General features: G+C 43.3%; 1 protein-coding gene across 12 annotated transcripts in view; it reads left to right on the top strand.

The window, feature by feature from the left end:
• The window catches only part of TAF1 (TATA-box binding protein associated factor 1), a 75,547-nt gene extending 51,544 nt beyond the window's left edge, over positions 1 to 24,003 (top strand). For 4 of the 12 annotated variants that reach the window (XM_082716118.1, XM_082716117.1, XM_082716116.1 and 1 more), the window contains exons 33-39: positions 6,984 to 7,051; positions 7,475 to 7,591; positions 11,353 to 11,478; positions 12,323 to 12,424; positions 12,693 to 12,849; positions 13,938 to 14,115; positions 16,638 to 18,484. In XM_082716118.1, the coding sequence (XP_082572244.1) occupies positions 6,984 to 7,051; positions 7,475 to 7,591; positions 11,353 to 11,478; positions 12,323 to 12,424; positions 12,693 to 12,849; positions 13,938 to 14,115; positions 16,638 to 16,857 (968 nt within the window). In that variant the 3' untranslated portion in view covers positions 16,858 to 18,484. Of the gene's footprint in view, positions 1 to 6,983; positions 7,052 to 7,474; positions 7,592 to 11,352; positions 11,479 to 11,891; positions 12,425 to 12,692; positions 12,850 to 13,937; positions 14,116 to 16,637; positions 18,485 to 23,871 lie in introns of those variants that run through there. The other 8 variants (XM_082716122.1, XM_082716121.1, XM_082716120.1 and 5 more) reach the window with 4 other exon arrangements.
• Positions 24,004 to 24,356: the final 353 nt, after the last annotated feature.

Here is a 24,356-nt window from a genome sequence, read left to right as displayed (position 1 = left end):
CTGATATCTGTTCAAATTGTTGTATGTATCAGTAGTTCATTTTTTCTAATTGTTAGTAGCATTCCATTGTGCCTGAGTCTGTTCAGCCATTCACTCAGTGAAGCACTGTCAGGTTTCCAGTACTTTGTATTGTAAATAAAGCTGCTGTGAACATTTGTGTACAGGATTTTGTATGAGTATAAATTCATTTCCCCAGGATAAATGTCCAAGAAGATGATGGTATATATATGTTTTGTAAGAAGCTGCCAAACTCTTTTCCTGTGTGTCTGTACCATTTTATATTCCTACAAGCAATAGATGAATGATCTAGTTTGTCTTTCGTATTTAGTATTATCATTGTTCTTGTTTTCTTCATTTGAGTCATTCTTTAATCTCATTGTGGCTTTATTTTGCATTTCCCTAATGGCTGTTGATGTTAAACATCTTTTCTTATGTTTATGTGCCATCCATGTATTTTCTATATTGAGGTGTCTGTGCATTTCTTTGCTCCAGTTTTAATTGTGCTGCTTTCTTTTTGTGTGTGCATTAATGAGTTTTGAGGGTTCTTTATTTTAGGTACTTGTTCTTTATTATATGTATGATTTTTAAAAATTATGAAACCAAAACTTATTGAAGTATAGTTGACATATGTCATGTTGGTTTCAGGTGTATAACATAGGGACTCAGCAGTTCCATACATTATGCTTTGCTCACCACATAAGTGTAGTTACCACCTCTCATCATAGAACATTATTACAATATTATTATGTTCCCAGTGCTATACTTCTTATCCCCATGACTGACTTATTTTATAACTGAGTGTTGGCAAGGATGTGGAGAAAAAAGAACCCTCATGCAGTATTACTGCGAATGTAAATTGGTGTAACCACTGTGGAAAACAGTAAGGAGGTTACTCAAAAAGTTAAAAATAGAAATACCATACAATCCAGTAATCCCACTACCTTTTTTATCCAAAGAAAATGAAAACACTAATTTGAAAAGATATATGGACCCCTAGGTTTCTTGTAGCATTATTTACAGTTCCAAGAAATGGAAGAGGTGGAATAGATCAGGTAGATGTATGATTTACAAAGATTTTCTCCCAGTCTTTGTTTTCTTAGTCTTTTGACTGTATCTTTGGAAGAACAGAAATGTTTAATTTTGATAAAGTCCAATTTATAATTTTTATTCTTTTGTGGAGTACACTTCTGGTATATCTCCAGGAAGTCTGCTTAACCCCAGGTCACAAAGGTTTTTTTTCCTCTTATATTTTCTTTTAAAAGCTTACAGTTTTAGAATTTCACAATTAAATCCATAATCCACTTTGAATTAATTTTTGTGTATGGTATGAGATTTTGGTTGAGGTTCATTTTGTTTTGCCTGTGGATGTCCAGTAGTTCCATTTCATTTGTTGGGAAGGCTATCCTTTCTCCATTGAATTGCTTTGAGCACCTTTGTCAAGAATCAGTTGAGTGTATGCATCTATTTCCAGGTCTATTTTGTTCCACTGATCTACGTATCTATCCCTCTGTACAGTACAACGATTGTTGTAGCTATGTATAGTAACCCTTGTCATCAGGTAGAGTGATTCCTCTCATTTAAATCTTTTTATAAATGGTTTTCTTATTCTTTTGCCTTTTTTAAAAAAAATTTTATTTGACAGAGATCACAGGCAGGCAGAGAGAGAGAGGAAGGGAAGCAGGCTCCCTGCTGAGCAGAGAGTCAGATGCAGGGCTTGATCCCAGGACCCTGAGACGATGACCTGAGCCGAGGGCAGAGGCTTAACCCACTGAGCTACCCAGGCACCCCCCCTTTTTTAAAAGATTCTTTTGCCTTTACACATAAATTTTACTATTTTTTTAAGATTTTATTTATTTGACAGAGTGATAGAGAGCACAAGTAGGCAGAGGGAGAGAGGGAAGCAGTCTCTCTGCTGAGCAGGAAGCCTTATATGGGGCTCAATCCCAGGACCCTGGGGTCATGACCCCAGATGATGGCAGATGCTTAACCGACTGAGCCACCCAGGAGCCTCTGCACATAAATTTTAGAAGAGTATTTATATCTACAGGAAAGTCTTGCCGGGATTTTGATAAGAATTGAGGTAAATGTATAGATCAGTTTGGGGGAAAATTGGCATGATTATTGATTCCGTCTTCTTAGTACGTATTGCTCTCTCATTCTTTTTAATGTATTCCATAGCATAGATATATGTATCTTAATTTACTTAAGTATCCCCCTATTAGGTATTTAAAGTATTTCTATAATGCTGGCTCTTGAACAGCTTTTCACTATTTTTATATTTCATTGATATCATTGTGCATTTATAGGAGTATTTTTGTAGGAAATTTTCATCTGTGTTCTGGCGCAGTGGGTTGAGCCGCTGCCTTCGGCTCGGGTCATGGTCTTGGGGTCCTGGGATCGAGTCCTGCATCGGGCTCTCTGCTCAGCGGGGAGCCTGCTTCCCTCTCTCTCTCTGCCTGCCTCTCCGTCTACTTATGATTTCTCTCTGTCAAATAAATAAATAAAATCTTTAAAAAAAAATTGTGTTCTAGGGACACCTGGGCGTCTCAGTGAGTTAAAGCTTCTGCCTTTGGCTCAGGTCATGATCTCAGGGTCCTGGGATCGAGCCCCACATCAGACTCTCTGCTCAGCAGGGAGCCTGCTTCCCCCTCTTTCTCTTTGCCTACTTGTGATCTCTCTCTCTCTGTCAAATTAGTAAAATCTTCAAAAAAAATCATTTTAAAAAAAAGTACTTCAAAACTGCTTTGCAGGGGCGCCTGGGTGGCTCAGTGGGTTAAGCCGCTGCCTTCGGCTTAGGTTATTATCTCAGGGTCCTGGGATCGAGTCCCGCATCGGGCTCTCTGCTCAGCAGGGAGTCTGCTTCCCTCTCTCTCTCTCTCTCTCTCTCTCTCTGCCTGCCTCTCTGTCTACTTGTGATCTCTCTCTGTCAAATAAATAAATAAAATATTTTAAAAAAACTGCTTTGCATATAGTAGAGTAAAAGAGTTAAAGAGCCAAACCATCTGTAACGCTTGAGGGCACACACTGTTAAAAATGGAGGACACAGGGGTGCCTGGATGGCTCAGTGGGTTGAGCCTCTGCCTTCAGCTGAAGTCATGATCTCAGGGTCCTGGGATCGGGCCCCACATCAGGCTCTCTGCTCATCAGGAAACCTGCTCCCTGCCCCCACCCGCCTGCCTCTCTGCCTACTTGTGTTCTCTCTCTGTCAAATAAATAAAATCTTCTTTAAAATGGAGGACATAAGGGTGCCTGGGTGGCTCAGTGGGTTAAGCTTCTGCCTTTGGCTCAGGTCATGGTCCCAGGGTCCTGGGATCAAGCCCCACATTGGGCTCTCTACTCAGCAAGGAGCCTGCTTCCCCCTCCCCCTCTGCCTGCTTCTCTGCCTACTTGTGATATCTCTCTCTCTCTCTCTCTCTCTGTCAAATAAATAAAAGCTTTAAAAAAAGGGAGGACACAAACAGCTAGTAATCCAAACACATGAACAGGTAGTATCAGCTTTTGTAAATAGTGTAGTTTTGTAAATAGTGTAGTTTTTTTTTTTTAAGTGTTTTTTCTTAAGATTTTTTATGTGTTTGAGAGAGAGGGGAAGTTGAGAGAGAGCATGAGAGGAGAGAGGGTCAGAGGGAGAGGCAGATTCCCTGCTGAGCAGGGAGTCGGATCTGGGACTCAATCCTGGGATCCCAGCTTCAAGACCTGAGCCGAAGGCAGTTGCTTAACCAACTGAGTCACCCAGGCGCCCCAAGTGTGTTTTTTAAAATATATTCTGGGGTTGTTATTAGCAGGTGTTTCTCTAGAGTTGTATATTGCCAAAAAAAAAAAATGGGGAAGGAAGAGATCCCGTCTTCAAAATGGTTAGGATAGAAAATTGTGCAGATGTAGAAAACACTTTTCCCTTTTTTTTTTTTTTTAAGATTTTATTTATTTATTTTGACAGCAAGAGATCACAAGCTGGCAGAGAGGCAGGCGTGGGTGGGGGGGGAAGCAGGCTCCCCGCTGAGCAGAGAGCCTGACACGAGGCTCGATCCCAACACCCTGAGATCATGACCTGAGCTGAAGGCAGAGGCCCAACCCACTGAGCCACCCAGGTGCCCCTTCCCTGTGTTTTAAATGAGAGCAGTGAGATGTTAAAGGGTTAGTTTAGGTTTAGGTTTCAAAACCAATTCAAGTAAGGTCTAAATTCTTCAATTATAGGCTGGAATTATAGCCACATGGCAAGTCCCTGTAAGTAGAAGAGTCACTGTACCCAAAGAAGCTGATGTTGTATTGGCTTGATGAGGGAGGCCTGTAGACTGTGTGCAGCGTGTTTGCCCTAGTGTCACACGTTACTCTCAACATGAAGAAGCTTTCTGATAACGTCTGCAGTCTTGTCTCCTATCAGTATTTTGAGGACCAGCCTACTGGTGGCCCTAGGAGATTAGAACTCTGGAAACTTGAGCTGCAGTCTTCTTATCACTCAAACTGTTCTTGATGGTGAGCCGGCTCTGGCTGTCTTTATATGTGTCCTGAATATCTTGATGGCTGACTTTGTTTTCTTTCTGGTTTGTTTGTGTTTGGCATGGTCAACTTGTGTGAGGATACCATTTTTATTGCCTCTTTGAAAGAACAGAAATCCTATCTGAGGTTTTAACTGAAAGAGACTTTGTTGTTCATACAATAGCTTATAATAACCAGATTAAGTCTGGCATGAAAGTGGCACATATATACATAGTATATTTTTTATTCTGTGCATCCTAATAAATAGTAGGTCTAATTCAGGGATCACCTCCTCTGTGAAGTCTTTCCTAAATCCTTTTTCCCTCTCACTTCCCAGAATTGGCCACTTCTTCCTCTGTGCCTCTACTGTACGCTGTATGAATTTTTCCCCTTCATTATATTGCCCTATTTGTTTATAGTCTGTCTCACTGGACGAGACCATAAGCTTCTTGAGGACGTGGTCTATATCATATTGTTCTCCTTTCTGCCTGGCACATAGAAGGTACTCAAAAATGTTTTAAGAATGAACGCATGCAGGGGTGGGGGCGCCTGGGTGGCTCAGTGGGTTAAGCCTCTGCCTTCAGCTCAGGTCATGATCCCAGGGTCCTGGGATCGAGCCCCACATCTAGCTCTCTGCTCCACAGGGAGTCTGCTTCCTCCTCTCTCTCTGCCTGCTTCTCTGCCTACTTGTGGTCTCTGTCTGTCAAATAAATAAATAAAATCTTTAAAAACAAAAAAGAATGAATGCATGGGTGAGGGGTGCCTGGGTGGCTCAGTGGGTTGGGCCTCTGCCTTTGGCTCAGGTCATGATCCCAGGGTATTGGGATTGAGCCCTGCTTTGGGCTCTCTGCTCAGCGGGGAGTCTGCTTCCCCCCTCTCTCTCTCTGCCTGCCTCTCTGCCTACTTGTGATTTTTGTCTGTCAAATAAATAAAATCTTTTAAAAAAAAAAAAAAGAATGAATGCATGGGTGAATGACCAGAATATTAAAGAACATTAAAGTCAGGGATTAAAAACTCAAATGCCTTCAGGGTCCAGGCAAAAATAAGTTAAGCAGACCTGGTAGGGAGGACGATAGCCTGCAAAACACATGCCTTATCTAAAAGGGGCAGCTGCTCTTCAGCTCCAGCCCATCGGTGCTTTGTGGGAATGATGACTCTGTGTTACCACATCTTTTTTAAGAGAAGCCAGATATTTGGGTTTTTATATGAAATTTATCAGTTAACTAAATATTGTCAACTAATGAAGATTTTCCTGAATTTTTTTTATTGAGGTATAATTTATACACAAAAAAGTATATATGTTATGGGTATACTGCTCAGTCTGACTTCACAGACTGCAGTGATTTTTTTATGTGGGCCAGACAAAACTGGATTGACTTGCCAGGCACCCGTCTGCAGCTATGACAAAGACCATATCGGGAACAGTATTGGCTAGTTAAGAATCACTTGATAGGGGTGCCTGGCTGGCTCAGTGGGTTAAAGCCTCTGCCTTCAGGTCAGGTCATGATCCCGGGGTCCTGGGTTCGAGCCCCGCATTGGGCTCTCTGCTTGGCAGGGAGCTTGCTTCCCACCCCCACCCCCGCCTGCCTCTCTGCCTACTTGTGATCTTTGTCTGTCGAATAAATAAATAAAATCTTTAAAAAACAAAAAGAATCACTTGATAGGTAAAAGTGTCTCAGAGCGGTATGTAGAATTGATTTGGATTATGATTCAAAGAAAGCAGATGTAAAGGAAACTTTATGAAACAATTGGTGAATTTAAATGTTGACTGGCTAATAATATTACACAATTATTGTTAATTCTTTCATATGTAATATAGCTGGTCTGGTGTGAATATACATTATATATATATATATATATATATATATATATATATATATTCAAGTTTTTAGAGCAGTTCAGGGAACAGTCAAGTGGAAGGTACAGAGTTCTTATAGACCCCCCCACCTCCACATGTGCATAGCCTCTCCCATTATCAACATCCTCTAGCAAGTGGTGCGTTTGTCACATTTGATAAACCTACACTGACACATCATAATGGCCCAAAGCCCATAGTTTACATTAGGGCTCATTCTTGGTGTACGTTCTGTGGGTAGATACGTATAATGATACGTATCTGCCATGATCATGTGTAGTTATTTTTAGAAAAGAGTCCTCAGAGACACACATAGGTTTTAAAATAATTACAGGTGAGATAAATGAATCAGTGCTGGAATTTGCTTCAGAATAATTTGGGAGGAGTGTAGAAGTTGAAGTGTAAGTGAAACAGGATTGGCCATGTATTGACAATCACTGAAGGTGGTCAGTGGGTACATGGAAGTTCATCATATTGTCTGTTTTTGTATTTGTTTGAAATTCTCACCTCCAAAAGTAGAGCAAGAGTCTAAGATGAAGCCGGGGCACGGTTTTTCAGGTCTAGGATAACATGGGACACTACTGCTGGTGACAGAAGTAAATTTATGGAACTGAAGTCTGCAAAAGTCATGGCATTTTTCTTTTTTCTTTTGTAGGGCCTGAAAGTCAGTATACTAAGACTGCTCAGGAGATTGTAAATGTCTGTTACCAGACACTGACTGAGGTAGGTGGTAAAGAGAAGGTCTTCTTGAGATGTAGCATTCTGTAATATCTTTATTCCTTTGAGTGGAAGTCTTCCCTGCCTGTATCATTTTCATATGTAACCTCCCACCTCATATCCCTCATTTCCTTTCCTGCTTTATTTTCATACCTGGTGCTAAACATTTTTAACAAATTATATGATTATTTACTTTAATTATAATAAGTGACCTGTCACTAGAAGAAGCTCCATGAAGACAAGGATTTTTTTTGTCTGCTTTGTTTACCTTTATTTTATTTTGTTTACTAAGTAGGCTCCACTCCCATCGTGGGGTTCAGACTCACAGCCCTGAGATCAACAGTCAGATGCTCTACCGACAGCCAGCCAGGCACTTTCAGTGCCTAAAACCTACATTCAGTAAATTCACTAATTTTCTTTATTTCTCAGTATGATGAGCATTTGACTCAACTTGAGAAGGATATTTGTACAGCTAAGGAAGCAGCTTTGGAGGAAGCAGAATTAGAAAGCTTGGACCCAATGACCCCAGGGCCTTATACACCTCAGGTAAGTCTGAAGACTAGGAACTGCCTCTTAGAGTTTTCTTATTGGTTTGGGGGAATTGGGAGCATGTTAACAGTTATGTTTACTGAGATGCCCTTCTTCTCTGTCCTTCCTCTTCATATGCCTTTCGTGTGCTTTCTTGTCTTCTCAAAGGCTAAGGTGAGTGAGGGCCATGGGTCTTGGTGGCCTTGTGGAATCCAGAAGAAGCAGGTGTGGGATGAATGAGTGGGGTGGGGTCTTAGTTCTTTGGGCAGTGTTTAGGAATACCAGATTCCTGACTGCTATGGCCATAGGTATCCTCTTCAGTCTCTGGAGTTTCCTTACCCATGAATTGGGGTTCTAGGATATCCCTAGAGGATAGAATTCTCAATTAAAGGCATTGGCCACATTGTTCTTGTGCCTCATAGATGTCCGATTACTCATTTCTTCAGATGTATCTCAGTGTAGCTCAGATGTCACCCCTTTTCCTGGATTGATTCCCTCTACTTGTAAATGAGGACAGGTAACATTTATAATGTTCTTAAAGTTACATGTCACAAGAGTAGGGAGCAAGGTTAAAAGGAAATTTTTAGTCTTTGTGTTCTGTCACTTGAATATATTGGAACATAAGCATATGTTTCCATATTTGAAGACTAGGACTTAGCAGAATATAACTGGTGCTTGGTTTCTGTGTTGAAGGCACTATGGTAAAGTGGGAAGTATGAATTTTGGCAATAAAACAGGCCTGGGTTTGAATCTTAGCTCTCCTCTTACCTAGCTTTGTGAACTTGGCAAGTTAGCTTAAATGCTCTCAGTCTCTTTTTCTATAAAATGTACTTTTCAAGATTATTATAAACATTAAATGAGTTAATTTGCCTGGCACATAGGAGACATTCAGTAAATGTTTCCTTGTCTGTGTGAAGATTGTCTGCAAAGTGCTCAGACTTCCTTTCAAATTTCACCAAATATTTTTTTGTTTTTTAATAGTTTTTTTTTTTTTACACAGAGAGATCACAAGTAGGCAGAGAGGCAGGCAGAGAGAGAGGGGGAAGCAGGCTCCTCACTGAGTGGAGAGCCCGATGTGGGGCTCAATCCCAGGACCCTGAGATCATGACCCGAGCCAAAGGCAGAGGCTTAACCCACTGAGCCACCCAGGCGCCCCAAATTTCACCAAATATTTTAATGCAGAATTCTCCCAATTCCCACTGGAAAACTTTTGTTCATTCTGCTCTGAACTGATACTGCTGCCTGTATGATCTCTGTTGGATTATTGCTGCTTGTATTTCATGCACTCTCCCTATCTTTTACTCTCTCTCACCCCAAAACCTAGGTTACTGAGGGGCCAAGTATAAAGAGCCCTAAGATACTACTTCAGGCCCAGAACAAGGAAAGGCTCTTGGAGTATGTGGGCAAATTGGGTCCGGGGGGCTTGGGTGAGTGATGTTGCCCAGAAAGGTCCTTTTTGCTTATACGCCCACAGCTCCCACGAGGTCCTTTCTGGTAAGTTAAAGCCTGGGTTTTAGCCATCACTTCTCAGAAGAGTCTCGCCACTGAGCAGCACCTGCTTAGCTTTAATCCATGACAGCATAAACCTAATCCTTTGGTGAGTCAACGCCTTAGACCCAGAGGTTATCTTCCTTTCTTTCCTGCTCCTCCCACACTGTCTCAGGTAGCTGAGGAAAGCCTGGCAACTATTCTCCCTTCTGAGCAGTTGCTGTCATTCGGTACAGTTAGAGGGTCCCCTGCGAAGAGCAGGGTGTAGATAGCGCCTCTTCATTATTCCAGTTCACCCTCTCATTGTTGCCTTCACTCAGATGTGCACACTATGAAACAGTAAGCCCCATGTGTTTTCTCTTAGCCTGAGGACGATGCCCCTGCGTGATTGCCCTTACTCATCACTACTTTCCAACCCAGTGTTATCAAAGGGTTTGTCATAATTCTGGTTATATGGAAACATAGCAGTAATCTTACTTTACTTCCAGCCCTAAACAGTGGTAGTCAGTACCGTGTTTTCACTCAGTTGTTCCCACCAGGCTTGAATTACACCCTACATTGCACCTAACACTTGATCTAAAATTGCTCACTTTGCAGTTTCCCACTAGCTCCTCATTCCCTGATTTTCTCTTCTGTTCAACCACTAGTTTACCTACTCTGTAGTGCTTTAAATTCTGTTACCTCTTTTTCCAAAACCCTCTTCAGTCATCCTTGCTTGTTTGCTTTTAAAAACACCCGACAAAGTAACATATATGTGGGGTTCGTTGGGCAATACAAAGGAGAAATAAGGGGCACCTGGGTGGCTCAGTCATTAAGCGGCTGCTTTCAGCTCGGGTCATCATCCCAGGGTCCTGGGATCGAGCCCCACATCGGGCTCCTTGCTCAGCAGGGAGCCTGCTTCTCCCTCTCCCACTCCCCCTGCTTCTGTTCCCTCTCTTGCTGTGTCTTTCAAACAAATAAAATCTTTTAAAAATATTTTATTTATTTATTTAGTTAGTTAGTTATTTGACAGAGAGATCACAAGTAGGCAGAGAGGCAGGCGGGGGAGGGGGGAGGCAGGCTCTCTGCTGAGCAGAGAGCTGGGTGTGGGGCTCGATCCCAGGACCCCGAGACCATGACCTGAGCCGAAGGCAGGAGCTTAACCCACCGAGCCACCCAGGCGCCCCAATCAATAAAATCTTTTTTTAAAAAAAAAAAAAGGAGAAATAAGTTACCTAGAGTTAAGTCCACTAGTCCAAAAGAACCAGCCACTGTGAACATTTTGGTGTGTTTCTTTCAAATCTCTGGGGTGTGTGTGTGTGTGTACGCGCACGTGCACATGTTCACGCACATGTGCATGTGCACACCAGGGTATGTAGACACTTTTAAAGTGAAGTTGGTCAGTATGATTTTGTGTCTTACTGTTTTCACTTCACATTATGTTATGGACATTCTACCTCATACGTCTTTGAAAACATGGTTTTTAAATAGCTGCATTATACTTCTACCCCCCAGAGTTTTAGAGAATGCTTTCCTACTTCTCCAGCCTGTTTATCAGTTCCTCCTGCCCTCCTGTCACTGAAAAGTCCATTTGCTAAATCCCTCTTCTCTTCAGGAGAGGGAAGAGGGAAAGGATCTGTAATTTATTGAATTACAAATTATCTTCATTCTCCCAACAGCCTCAAGAGGCAGACATTATCATCCATGTTTTATAATTGAGGAAACCAAGGCTTAGAGTGATTAAATAGTTTGTTGAAGTTACTCAGCTAGCAAGTGGTGGAGCAAGGACTCAAACCCGGGGTATTTTGTTCCAAAGCCCGTTTTGTTTTGTTTTGTTTTGTTTTTTACCACACCATTTTGCCTCATAGCATTCTCTGATGAGTTCACAAACTATTAACCCACTACATGCTCTTGTTGGAATTGGAATTCCTTTATGCAATTTCCTATTAGAGGCCTCTAAACCAAACAAGATTGCACAGGTATGAAGGCCTAGGCCTGCCAACAATAAGACAAGACTTAGAGGACACTAGGTTATTGACCAGAAAGACTGTCAGGACATAGAATTATCCCACAGCTTTGATGCTTTTCTGTTTTAGGCTTCTGATATGAGTCAAACATCAGATTCCTCTCTGCTAGAATGAGCAAACATTTGTAGGATTCCCCAAAACCTGCCCATAAAGCTGTGTCAAACTGTTTCTCTTTAAATGGATTGTTCTGCATGACCTTTTTCTGCAGTGAGTGCTCTAAAAGGGAGTTCTGGATTTCTTACTCCCTTTCCTAAACAGAAGCTAAGTTGTACATTTGTGCCACAGCCTCCTGATTTGTATGACACCAACACGTCCCTCAGTATGTCTCGAGATGCCTCTGTATTTCAAGATGAGAGCAGTATGTCTGTCCTGGATATTCCCGCTGCCTCTCCAGAGAAGCAGGTGACGCAGGTAGGATGTTCTTCTTCTCGTTGCGGCATTGGTAATGTGCTTTGGTGTGGGGAGTGGGAGAGAGATGATGTTGATACGTGACATGCATCATGAATGATTGGGCTCCTTTGGCCCTGGGCATGAAGGCTTAGAAGTGGGTTTTCGAGGTGGGCTGGTGGCAGGTCTCATGACCGGCATGGTCTTCTGTCTGTCCCCATGGGGCAGAGTCAGGCACAACAGCTCCTCAGGGAAGGCACAAGTATGAAAAGTATATGAGGCATCAGAACAACCTCACAGGTGACTAGAAAGACCAATTGCATTCAGAGACAGAGTTCAAAATAATTGGCCCTGCTACCGTACTGTATGGATGCTATAATCTAAGTTAAAATTATTTATAAAATTAAGTTAAATTTTTAAAAATTGGCCTGTTCTAGAGTGCCCGAAGATGCTCCTGATCTGAAGCCAAAAATCCTATCAGCTGCTCTGTCAGGCTTCCACTGGAGAGTACAAAACCCAGGAGAGTTTTTCTATCCCGAAGAGTCCTAACAGAAGCTAAGGAAAGCTTGGGTTAGGAAGGAAGAGTCTCCTTGTGATGATACACCAAGAACAGACCAAGGACCTTCCTATTCGGGTTTTTTGTTTCTTGTTGGTTTGTTGTTTTTGTTTTTGCTTTTTTTTTTTTAACTCTACCAGTGATTTCCAAAGAATGGGAAAAAGCACACATGCCTTGAGCTGTGTAAACAGCCCCCACTAGCTGTGGGGTTGGCTGGGATGTCAGGGAGGAGCATCTGGCCTGGGTAAGAGCCCGTGGTTAACTCCTACAGGCACGTCCCTCAATGATGTGCTGTTTGTGTTCCTTACTCAGATGCACCAGGGCCGAGGTAGGCTGGGCGAGGAAGACTCTGATGTAGATATTGAAGGGTATGATGATGAGGAGGAGGATGGGAAACCTAAGACTCCAGCCCCAGTGAGTATGCTTATGGAAGGCTTATGGTTACGTTACACCCTCGTACGATAGGAGCCCCACTAGCACAGGGCAGGCCAAATCCCAAGCTGATATCAGAGAGTCCGTAGTGAGGCCCAATCAGACTTTAATCCTTGGAAAATTAGCTAAATGAATTCATCCACCACAATTACTTACCTTCTTGTGAGGCAGCAAGGGGGGTGCTGGTGGTGGCTTCTGGTCTCTTACTTGGTCGATTGATGGGACTTTGTCCTCAACTGGTCCCATTCAGGAAGGCGAAGATGCAGATGGCGATCTTGCCGATGAAGAGGAAGGAGCTGTGCAGCAGCCTCAAGCCAGTGTCCTATACGAAGACTTGCTTATGTCTGAAGGAGAAGATGATGAGGAAGATGCTGGGAGTGACGAAGAAGGAGACAATCCTTTCTCTGGTAGGTCTTGTCCGTGACTTCTGTTCTACGTAGCTCACCATAGCACCCTAAGGACTGGATAGGAAACTCTGGGCCACGTGTGCTTTTACCAGAAACTGCTCTTTTCTTAAAGTCTCATTAATAGACCCAGAGTCCTCAGTGCTCACAGGATGAGGACCTTCATCAGCCTTTGAGGAGGTAAAGAAATGTAACATAGAAGTTCAAAAGGTGATCGTGGAAGAGGCAATGCCTCAGTAGCATCTTTGACTTGAATATTTGATAAAGAAGAGCGAAGAGGTGTTGTGTTTATAATAGGGAAGTGGTGGGAGGGGATAAGGAAATAAGATCATCCTTTACTCAGCCGTAAGAAAGAATGAGATCCTGCCATTTGTGGTGACATGGATGGACCTATAGAGGGTATAATGTTGAGGTAAATAAGTCAGTTAGAGAAAGACAAAATACCACATGATTACACTCATATGTGGGATCTAAAAAAAACGTACAAAGCAGAAACAGACCCCTAAGTACAGAGAACAAACTAATGGTTTTCAGAGCACAGTGGGGTAGGGGGGGGTGGGCAGATGGGTGTGAAGGGGAGAGGGAGATCTAGACTTCCAGTGACGGAATGAATAAGCCACGGGAATAAAAAGCACAGCATATGGAATGTAGTCCATGATATTGTAATAGTATTGCACGTTGACAGATGGTAGCTACATTTGCAGCAAGCATAGCATGCAGTGCTGTATGTACTGCCAAACCACTGTGTTGTAATCCTGAAACTAATAACGTTGTACGTCAATTATCCTTCAGTTTAAAAAAAAAAAAAAAGATCCTACTTAGTTTATTTTGTTAATTAATGACAATGGCATGGAAAAGTACAGGAGAAGATTGGGAGAAAAACAAAACTGGACTGAGATGAGAAAAGGAAGTGGTTATTTGGGTTCTGTTTCCACACTCTGGTCTTGCTAATGTTGGTCCAAGGCTCCCCTCCGAGGTGAAGAGTCCAGGCGGGGTGCCTGTGTAGATGGAGGGCAGGAACTGGTTTGGAAAGACCAAGCCAAAGATGGCAATTCTGTCCAGCTTATCTCAGGACCGTCCTCTTTTTACAGCTATCCAGCTGAGTGAAAGCGGAAGCGACTCCGATGTGGGATCCAATGGGATAAGACCCAAACAGCCCCGCATGCTTCAGGAGAACACAAGGATGGGCATGGAAAATGAAGAAAGCATGATGTCCTATGAGGGCGACGGTGGGGAGGCTTCTCATGGTTTGGAGGACAGCAACATCAGGTAATCGGCAGCAACACACTCCAGGGCTGTGGCCTCAGGGCCCAACTGTGATGGCAGAGGGCCCAGCCTCAGATTACTTTCATCCAACAAACATTTCCACAGCTCCCTCAAGGGCCAGGCATTGTGCTGGGCCCTTGGGGAGACACAGAGGAACAAGCCATATCCTGCCCTCAAGGAGCTCACAGTCTCGTGGAAGAGACCGATAACAAACAAAATCATTGCAAGTACAGTGTGCTGAGTGCAGAATGCCAAGTTGCTGCTGAGGAGGGGGTATCTCCCTCTGCTTGGAGTGGGCAGGGAAAGCATGGAAGATGAGGGAACATGGACCTGGCAGTAAGGCCAAATAGGAGTCTGCTAAGTAGAAAAGTGGCAGGAGGTGAGGAGACCCTTAGAGACAGAACAGTAGGTCCAAAGGCACAGAAACCAAAGGATGTTCCAGGGTGAAGGGAGGTTGTGGGGAGTTGTGGCTCCAGAAGCAACAAGGCATTTTATCGTTGAGGACCTTACATGACATGTTAAGACACTTGGAGCTTGGGTAATAGGAATCATCACTTCAAGGAGAAAGAAGTAACGTCGGATTTTTATGTTCAGTAACTCTAGGGTAATGGTAAGGATTTCAAATGGGATCTGTCAGAAGTGGGGGAAAGGAAGGGATATATTTAAGAGCTATTCAGAGGATAGATCAGTTGGATTTGGGAGATACGGACATAAAATGAATGGGAATGTCACTGAGAGAGGGAAGTGGAAAGAGTATTCGATGAGGTGGGAAAGGAGGGGAAAATGAATTTGTCTTTGGACATGTTAGATTTAAGGTACATCAGATACATCTAACCTCATGTGTCCAGCAAGCAATTAGAGTCTTTATGTACTCCTTAAGCAAATATTTATCACAAGTTCAAAAGCAACTAAGGTGTGTTCCCTTCTTTCAAGGAGCTCAGTGTAGTGGGGAACCTAGAACAGGTTAATAGACGATCATAGTGTGACATGGAGCGTGTTCTGATAGGCAACCGCAGGGTTTTTCTGGGGCTTGGGTAGGAGAGGGATGGGGGAGCTACTTGGAGAAGGAAACTGAACTAACTCATATGAGCAATTAGCTAGACCAAGAAGGAAGCGAAGGGCACTTCGGAGAGCAAGAACAGTGTTATGAGGCACTAAACAGTTCTAGCGTGTGCAGGCAGCTTGGTGTGGCCGGAGCTTTTCATCCATGATCTGTGTGATAGAGACGATTTACAGAGGTAGGTAAGGACCAAATCATGAAGGGCCTGAAAGTTCAGGGCAGACATTGAATGAGAGGTATGAGCAGATCTACATTTTTGCAAAGAGTGTTCTGTACCTGAAAAGAAATGCACATGGCCAATAAATATATGAAAAAATAATTCCCCTAGGAATTAAAGGAAGGCAATAAAACAATGAAATGCAGTATTTTTACTACAAGATTAACAAAGATTAAAATGAATGATAATGCCCAGTGTTGGGAAGGTGTGAGGAAAAAGACATTCTCCAATGACTGCTGGTGATGTGAATTGATAAAATGAGTGGGTAGGAGAGAGGCATAGCAATTTATCATTATAAACCAAAAGCTTAAAAAATCTGCTTCCCCCTTGGCCCCCAAAATTCCATGTCTACGAAATTATTCTGCTTCAGTGTCCCAGTGAGAAATAGTTATTATCAATCATGTGATGGCCATATAGTGGAGTACCATAAAGCAGTTGAAAGCATGCTATAGATGTGTGTTTATTGACATGGAAGGATGTTCATTATAATCAGTGAAAAAAGCAGAATCCTGAAGTATTCCAATTTTGTAAAGTAAAAAATGTTTAAGTATCTAAATTCAGTGCATAGAAAAAAAAATTAAGGTGATCATATACCAGGAGATTATCTCTGGGTAGTGGAGTTACTGGTGGTTTTTTTTTCTGGTGAGTATTTTATTAAAAAAACAAAACAGTGAACATGCATTGCGTGTATGGTGGGTTTGGGGGGGGTTTTGTTTTGTTTTTTGTTTTTTAGCAAAATTAAGAATAAAGAAACAAAAAGAGCACTGTGGCAGAAGTGTGAAGAATGAACTGGAGGAGAGCAGGACTGGAGGCATGGAGATTTATTTCAGCAGTGCAGGCCAGAGATAGCAAAGGACTGAGCGAAGGCAGGCAGAGTAGAGATGGAAAAAAGGGACAGAGACAAGATATATTGAAGAAGTAGCATCTTTAGTACTGTTGACTAACTGGATCTGTAGACAAGTGAGGCTGTAAGTGGGAGAGGAAACTCTGAGGCTGTCCGAGCATTTACGGCCATGCCAGCTGGCAGTGTGGTATTCAGGGGTTAGGGGAGCTTTTCATTCGGGTTCTTGTGAACGTGATGTTGGCAGGTTGATGTTTTGCACAGGATCATTTTCCTGTCGGGGACCTATAGAACAGTCCAGAACGAGTCATTTTGGTGTCCAGGGAAGATGAGATGGGCTGATCCCGTGATGGCCCCGAGAGCAGGATGGTGCCTGAGCTTGAGAGATGGCCTGTTTCTCTTCTCAGTTATGGGAGCTATGAGGAACCTGATCCCAAGTCGAACACCCAAGACACAAGCTTCAGCAGCATCGGTGGGTATGAGGTATCAGAGGAGGAAGAAGATGAGGAGGAAGAGCAGCGCTCTGGCCCCAGCGTACTAAGCCAGGTCCACCTGTCAGAGGACGAGGAGGACAGTGAGGATTTCCACTCCATTGCTGGGGACAGTGACTTGGACTCTGATGAATGAGGCTTCCTTTGGGCCTCCCTTTAGCCTTCCCTGTTCTCCAGCCTAGGTGGCTCACATTCCCTAATGTTCATACCTGTATAGAGTCTGATCCTGAAATCACGAGATTGACTAACGCCTTAGCCCTTAAGAAATAGTATATAAATGGTAATAAATCACCTCCTCTGATCTTCCTAGGGCAGTGTCACACTTTGATTGAAAACCAAGCAACCCCTTTTCCCGTACCACTAACAAAAGGAGAACAGTCTCTTCTTTCTCCAGTGCCCTCCTTTAGCTCCACTTACAGCTCTTGGTATCCCTTTTTTCCCCAGGAAGGAGAAGAAATGATGAAAGGACTAACAAATTTCACTTTCTGTCTTCTTGGTATATTAGACATTTTCCAAGCATGTTATCATCTCAGTTTTCTAATTTGCAGGCTGGAACAGGTGACAGCCCCCTTGCTGGGACAGAGAATTGGGTTCTGCTCCACTCTGTGCCCCAGTAACCACATAAACCTATTGGACAAACTGCCCATTACTTTATTTATTTGATTATACAATGCCTTGTCCCTAAATGGATTTGGGGCAAATGGCTATCAGTCTTTCGAGCAGCCTGTATGTCAGAAATGGTATATTGTCATGTGAATGTGTTCCGTGCCCGTCATCCCCAAGGGACAAGGTAGGAAAATGGTGAGGTCCTTAGTGCAAACACTGTGTGTCGTCTTTTGTTTTTTTTATGCCTAGGATATGGTTCTGTGCATTGTAGGTGCTCAGGAAATGTTCTACAATCATAACATCCTTGAAAGACTTGTTTTTTGACCATCTGCTCTGTGGTAAGCACTCAATCAGATCCTTGGGGTGCAAAAGTAAATAAGACACACAGCTTTTAACTATAGAGCTTGCCCTCGATTTGGGAGAGGGGAGTAGAATTAAAAACTTGTTTCTTAAATCATTACCATGGTGCTGTGAGCTAAGCACAATGAAGACACTAAATGTAAAATAGAAGGGAAAACAGAGGAGTGACTGTGTCTGAAAAAGTCAGGGAGGTCTTCCTAGAGGTAATTTATAGGCTGACTGTTGAAGAACGAGTAGGAGCTGCCAGATGGAAAAGTCCAGGCAGAGTGTAACCTGCTGTCTCTACTAGAGATAGCAGGGTGTGTTCCCGATCTGTGCATGTGTGTGCCTGCCTGTCTTGTTCCAGAAAGGGATGGAGGTGGTTTGTGCTCCAGTCCTTTAATGCTGGAGTGCCTGGAGACAAGACGGAAAAGACTGGCAGGAAACATACCCTTGATGCTAACGGGTGCGAACTGTAATTATAGGAAATGAGTGCATCAGATTTGTGTGTTAGAAATTTTCTATACGTGGAATGAAAAACATTGAAGAATCCTATGTAACAGACAAGTTTAACCCCGCTTTTGTAAAGACAAAACCACATGTGTATATGTGTGTATATACTTGTATATACAGAGGAAAAGGTCTGAAGGGATATATGCTGAACTGTTCACAGTGATAACCTCTGGGAAATGGGATTGGAGGGGAGGGAGCTCTGCGGTTGTGTGTATACTGGGAATGTATTGTGCTTTTATTTCTATATCGTTTGAAACTTTTTACAAGTATGTACTATTTTTGTAATAAAAAGAATCTTTTTAAAATACCCAGCCATAGTGTGGAGAATGGTTTGGAGGGGAGCAAATCTAGTCAGTCTAGAGCTGAGGGGCGTGAATTTGAGAGATCTTCAGGGGGTAGAATCAATAGGACTTGACCAGCTGGCATTCGAGGGTGGAAAAGGAGGAATGGGATGGAAGGTGCTTTCAGGATTTGGGTTTGGGAGACTGGGTGGGTGCATAGTATGCATTCATTTGTTCAACTTTTATCAAGCAGTCTGCTGGATGCTGATATAAAAGTAAGGTCTAGTTTCTGATTGCAGGGAACTTTAAGGGCTGGAATGAGAGGGAGAGACATGTCAATAAGTTTAATAAAATATACTGTTTGCAATATATACTAGACAAGGATCTGTGGTGAGAGGAAGGAGTTACCAACTCTGCTTATGGAGTAAGGATGTGCTGGTTTCACAGGGGAGAACTTTGAGATGGATCTTGAAAAGTAGGTAGTTTGCCAGACAGAGGGAAGGGGAGGGAGAAGGGCCTTCTTGACAGAGGGTGTGGAATTACCCAGCCCCTTCAAAGAACAAGTAGTTCTGGATGGGTGGAACAGATGGATCATATGTCAGATGGTGAGGACCGTACTCACGATCGGTGCTCATTTTAGAGAGAACGTGCTGGCCGCACTTCGAAAACGGATGGACTGGGGGAAGAGAGTGGTGCCAGATGAGAGGAGGCAGACTCAAGCTGGCCGAGGCTTGGGCAGTAGGGACGTGATGAGAGGTACACTTTGGTGACTGATTGACTGGATGATGGAAGGTGAAAGAGCGGACCCTAGGTTTCTGACCTAGGTGACCAGGTCAGTGGTGATGCTGTTCACAGGCTTCAGTTGGAAGGCAGGAGAAATAGCTTCGTTTGGTTGGAAGCATGGAAATTGAAAGGGCGATAGGTGGAAACCCTAGGATTTGTGTAACCTCAGGAGCAGGTGCGATCGGCCAGAAAACGTGTCATCAAAAGAGCATGGAGGTCAGAATCCCGGTGAAAACCAATATTTGGAGGTGGCCAGAAATAGAAGCAAACCCAGAAAAGTGGTATTTCTCAAACCAAAGGAGTTTTAAGACAAACCACTCCCTCGCCCCCCGCAAAAATACAACATGGTTGCCACGGAGCAGTAGAGTAAAAGGAAGCCTGGGGGAGAGAGCCTTGGGTTTTGTCACCTAGGAGGTCCCTGGTGGCCTTAGCTAGCAGAAGCAGTTGTAGAGGAGTAAAATTGGAAGCCAGCCAGCAACAGGGTCCAAGGAGCCCATGGAAGATGAGAGTGACCATAGAGACCATAGACTACTCTTGAGAAGCAAGGCTGTGAGACTTAAAAGGGGGAGATAAGTAACCATGCCTATATGAGCTTAGGGGAGAAAACAAGAGAGAAAGGGGTTGGGGGAAAAAAAAAAAAACAGGATAACTGTTGGGAAGCCCTGTGTGAGAACAGGTGGGAATGTCAGGAAGCAAAGCCAGCACGCATACCAGCAGGAAAGAAGTCCTTTTCCCTGAGATCCCAAAGGATGGAGGTCCCAGATCAGTGTGTAGATATGGGAAGTAGGAAGCTGGAAGAGTTCCCACTTAATAGCTTCGGTTCCCTCTGGGAAAGAGGGAAGAAGATCCTTGGGAGAAAAATGAAAATGGTCTGGGATCATGAATAGAAGTGTGGCGCTACTGGGGGAGGTGTCCCCATTGGTAGCAAGGAGGCAGAATCGTGGCACATCCATTCGGTGGAAAAGCGCACAGCTGTTAAAAATAGAATGAGGAAGAGCAGTGTGTATTCATAGGGAATGGTGTTCTTGAAAAAAAAAAAAGAGAGAATAGGCAATGATGTTTGATTTCATTTGTTTGGGGGACAAGGAGGATATACATCCATGTTTGCATACTCACAAAGAGGAGGTGGCAAGGTGCACTTGAAGCTGTTAACACCTCTAGGAGTGAAGTAGAACGGGGGAAGGGAGGGAAGGAGGGCTCATTCTTTTCACCCCAACCCCTCTACTCATGTTGAAGTGTTTCTTTTTGGTTTGGTTTTTTAATGGTCCCTGAAGGAGGGGCGCCTGGGTGGCTCAGTGGGTTAGGCCACTGCCTTCGGCTCAGGTCATGATCTCAGGGTCCTGGGATCGAATCCCGCATCAGGCTCTCTGCCTAGCAGGGAGCCTGTTTCCTCCTCTCTCTCTCTCTGCCTGCCTCTCCGTCTACTTGTGATCTCTCTCTGTCAAATAAATAAATAAAATCTTAAAAAAAAAAAAAAAAAAAGATAATGGTCCCTGAAGGAAATGGGAGCTGGAGCTGACAGGAGCCAAAAAAGGATTGCTGGGTGTTGAACAAGCAAATGAGGTTACAGACGTTAATTTGAAACGGCACCAAATTGGGGTGCCTGAGTGGCTCGGTTGGTTAAGTGTCGGACTCTGGATCCCAGCTCAGGTCTTGATCTCAGGGTCACGACTTCAAGCCCTGCATTGGGCTCCACGCACGCCCACCTACTTAAAAGTGAGTAAATACATACAAATATACACATATACCTTTAACCTTTTACTTTATTGTGTGATTTTTCCCCAAGGCTGTGTTGACAACAACACAGCTGTCAGGGTGTAGAACCAAAGGTAAGCAGTTTGGGGTGAAGACCCAAATATAGGAGAGAAATTGGTGGAATTTCTTTTGGTCACTCTTTGTTGACTACTCTGTACCAAGACCTTGCTGGGTGGCTGTCATTGGCAGATAGGTATGCATGTGTTACTTTGATAAAGTTAAGATGTTTTGTAAAAATCTGGGAAGGTAAGCAGTGAAAGAACCACACAAGATGCTTTGAAAGACTGGCCAGAGAAGTGTGAAGGGAACAGGATATACTGTTTTCAGGGAAGCCAAAGGAGAATTTCAAAGGATAGAATTGAGGTCAGTGATGTCTAGTACTTGCAGAAAGGTCACTCGTGTCCTTTGGACTTGGCAATCAGTGAGCCTAGTGCAGACCGTTTTCTTGGAGTGGTGGGTACAGAAACCAGATGGTAAGTGGGCTGAAGAATTAAATGTGAGGAAGTAGACACAGAGCTTGATTTGATTAAGTAATAGCCATCATTCACTGTGCCAGCCTCTGTGCAGAGAGCCCTTCTTACCTAACCTCACTCAGTCCAGAACCATCTATGAGATAGGTGTTACTATTCTCATTTTAGAAATGAGGGAGCACGTTCAGAGGTACAAAGGGTAGAGGGATTAGTCTTGGACTGCAGAAGGACCCCCCCTTTTTTAAGATCTATTTATTTATTTTAGAGAGAAAGTGTGAGTGGGGGATGGGGGGAAGAGGGAGAGGGAGAGAATCTCAAGCGGGCTCCCCACTGAGCGTGGTTCTGGACATGGGGCTTGATCTCACAATTTGGAGATCATGGCCCAAGCTGAAATTAAGAGTCACACGTTTAAGTGACTGAGCCACCCAGGTGCTGCAGAAGGATGCCCTTGACCAGAAGAATGAGTGTTGGATATATCTAAGCAGTAGGAAGAGGGTAAACCATGCCTTTGGGCATTGTAGACCCTAATAAGGAGTTTTGTCTTTATCTGAAAAGTAGTGAGACACTTTTCTATGTCAGAGGAGTGGAGCTGGAGAAGGTTCCCTCAGCTTTGTATTTTTAAAACTTCAATCCCTTATCAGTATAAAAATAGCTAATTTCTTTCCTATTAGTAGTTTAAGTTTTCTTTCCCAATTCCAGGGTCTTAGGTATCACAGGACAGTATTTGCCTAAATACAATAATCTGACTTGATTCCCCCTGACTTTGAAGAGAGACAACTGGTGTGCTTATTAAAAACCCTGTTTCCGGGAGCCTGGGTGGCTCAGTGGGTTAAGCCGCTGCCTTCGGCTCAGGTCATGATCTCAGGGTCCTGGGATCGAGTCCCGCATCGGGCTCTCTGCTCAGCAGGGAGCCTGCTTCCTCCTCTCTCTCTCTGCCTGCTTCTATGCCTACTTGTGATCTCTCTCTGTCAAATAAATAAATAAAATCTTTAAAAAAAAAAAAAAAAAAAAAAACCTGTTTCCCAGGCCCCAATCCAGCCCTCTTGAGTCAGAATGTCTAGGGAAGAGGACTGGTGTTCTGTGTATTTTATAGAGAGCCCAGGTAATTCTTAATCTGAGAGGTTTGGGAAACTGATCCAGCAACATTCCCAAATTACTGCTAGCCTCTACATCAGCTGTTGTTTTTATTTAGTATTTTTTAAGGATTTTATTTATTTACTTGACAGAGAGAGAGAGAGAAATCACAAGTAAGCAATGAGGCAGGCAGAGAGAGAGCAGGAAGCAGGCTCCCTGCTGAGCAGAGACCACCACCACCACCACCACCACCACCACCACCCCCCGCCGTGCAGGGCTCAATCCCAGGACCCTGAGATCATGACCTGAGCCAAAGGCAGAGGCTTAACCCAGTGAGCCACCAAGGTACCCTTTTATTTTTTTTTTTTAAGATTTTATTTATTTATTTGACAGAGAAAGAGATCACAAGCAGGCGGAGAGGCAGGCAGAGGGAGAGGGAGAAGCAGGCTCCCTGTCGAGCAGAGAGAGCCTGACATGGGGCTTGATCCCAGGACCCTTAACCTCACTGAGCCACCCAGGTGCCCTGAGGCGCCCTTTTATTTAATATTTTTTAAAGATTTTATTTGAGAGGGAGAGAGTGGGCACACAAGCCGGAGGTGGGGGTGGGGCAAAAGGAGAGAGACAGGTAAACTCCACACTGAGCGTGGTGCCCAACGCTGGACCCGGAGATCATGACCTTAGCCAAAATCAAGAGTCCTTCAACCGAATGAGCCACCCAGGTACCCTCAGCTCTTCTTAAACTAATACATATCCAAGTGGCACTGGAGTCACTTATTACAAATTCAAATTCCTGGGCTTGGAATGTGCATTTTTAATATGCCTACCTTAATGTAATAATAGTAACAATATCAATAAGATTTTTTTGGTAACTATAAATGCTTTCAAAGAAATACACAATCACAGGTTTTTTTAAATTATCGGGTAAATAATGCAAACTTATCTTTTGCTTTTTGGCTCATAAAAATAGTCAAATGTTCTAAAAATAAGTTACCTTTATTTTTTTAAGATTTTGTTTATTTATTTGAGAGAGAGAGAGAGAGAGAGAGAACACAAGCGGGGAGAGGGAGAGAAGCAGGCTCCCTGCTAGGGAGCCCGATGCAGGACTTGATCCCGGGACCCCGAGATCATAACCTGAGCCGAAGACAGACGCTTAACCAAATGAGCCACCCAGGCACCCCTAAGGTACCTTTAATATTTTGTATCTCACCCATTATTTACAAATGTTATGCAGAAACTGTGATAGTTTATATATATATTATAAATTCTACAAGTTGGCTTAAATAGATGTAAGTGTTTCAAAATCATTTCTCTTGAATTTTCCTTACATAGGTTTGGATTTCCTACATTTTGGGGACTTGGAATCCAGTGTTTCCAATCAACTCCATATTACAGCTTTTCGAATTTTTAAAAGATCCATTCACCCTGATTTACAATAAAATAAAAATATATGCTTATATCCTATATTTGTGACTCTCTCACTTCTATAGTACAAAAAAGACCTATCAACCAAAAATTGGGGTTTTTCCTATCTATAATATATGTAAGAAATGCTCAAATAACAGAAGAAGCACAATTAAATTGCATTTCAGTAGGCAGTAAGGAATAAAAAAAGAAAGTTGGGGTGCCTGGGTGGCTCAGTGGGTTGAGCCTCTGCCTTTGGCTCAGGTCATGATCTCAGGGTCCTGGGATCGAGCCCTGCATCGGGCTCTCTGCTCAGCAGGGAGTCTGCTTCCCTCTCTCTCTGCCTGCCTCTCTGCCTACTTGTGATCTCTGTCAAAAAAAAAAAAAAAAAAGATGTAGGGGCACCTGGGTGG

The sequence above is a fragment of the Mustela nivalis genome (genome assembly GCF_964662115.1).
Source record: "Mustela nivalis genome assembly, chromosome: X".
NCBI classification, from domain to species: Eukaryota; Metazoa; Chordata; class Mammalia; order Carnivora; family Mustelidae; genus Mustela; species Mustela nivalis.
This window is presented reverse-complemented; position numbering and strand designations above follow the sequence as displayed.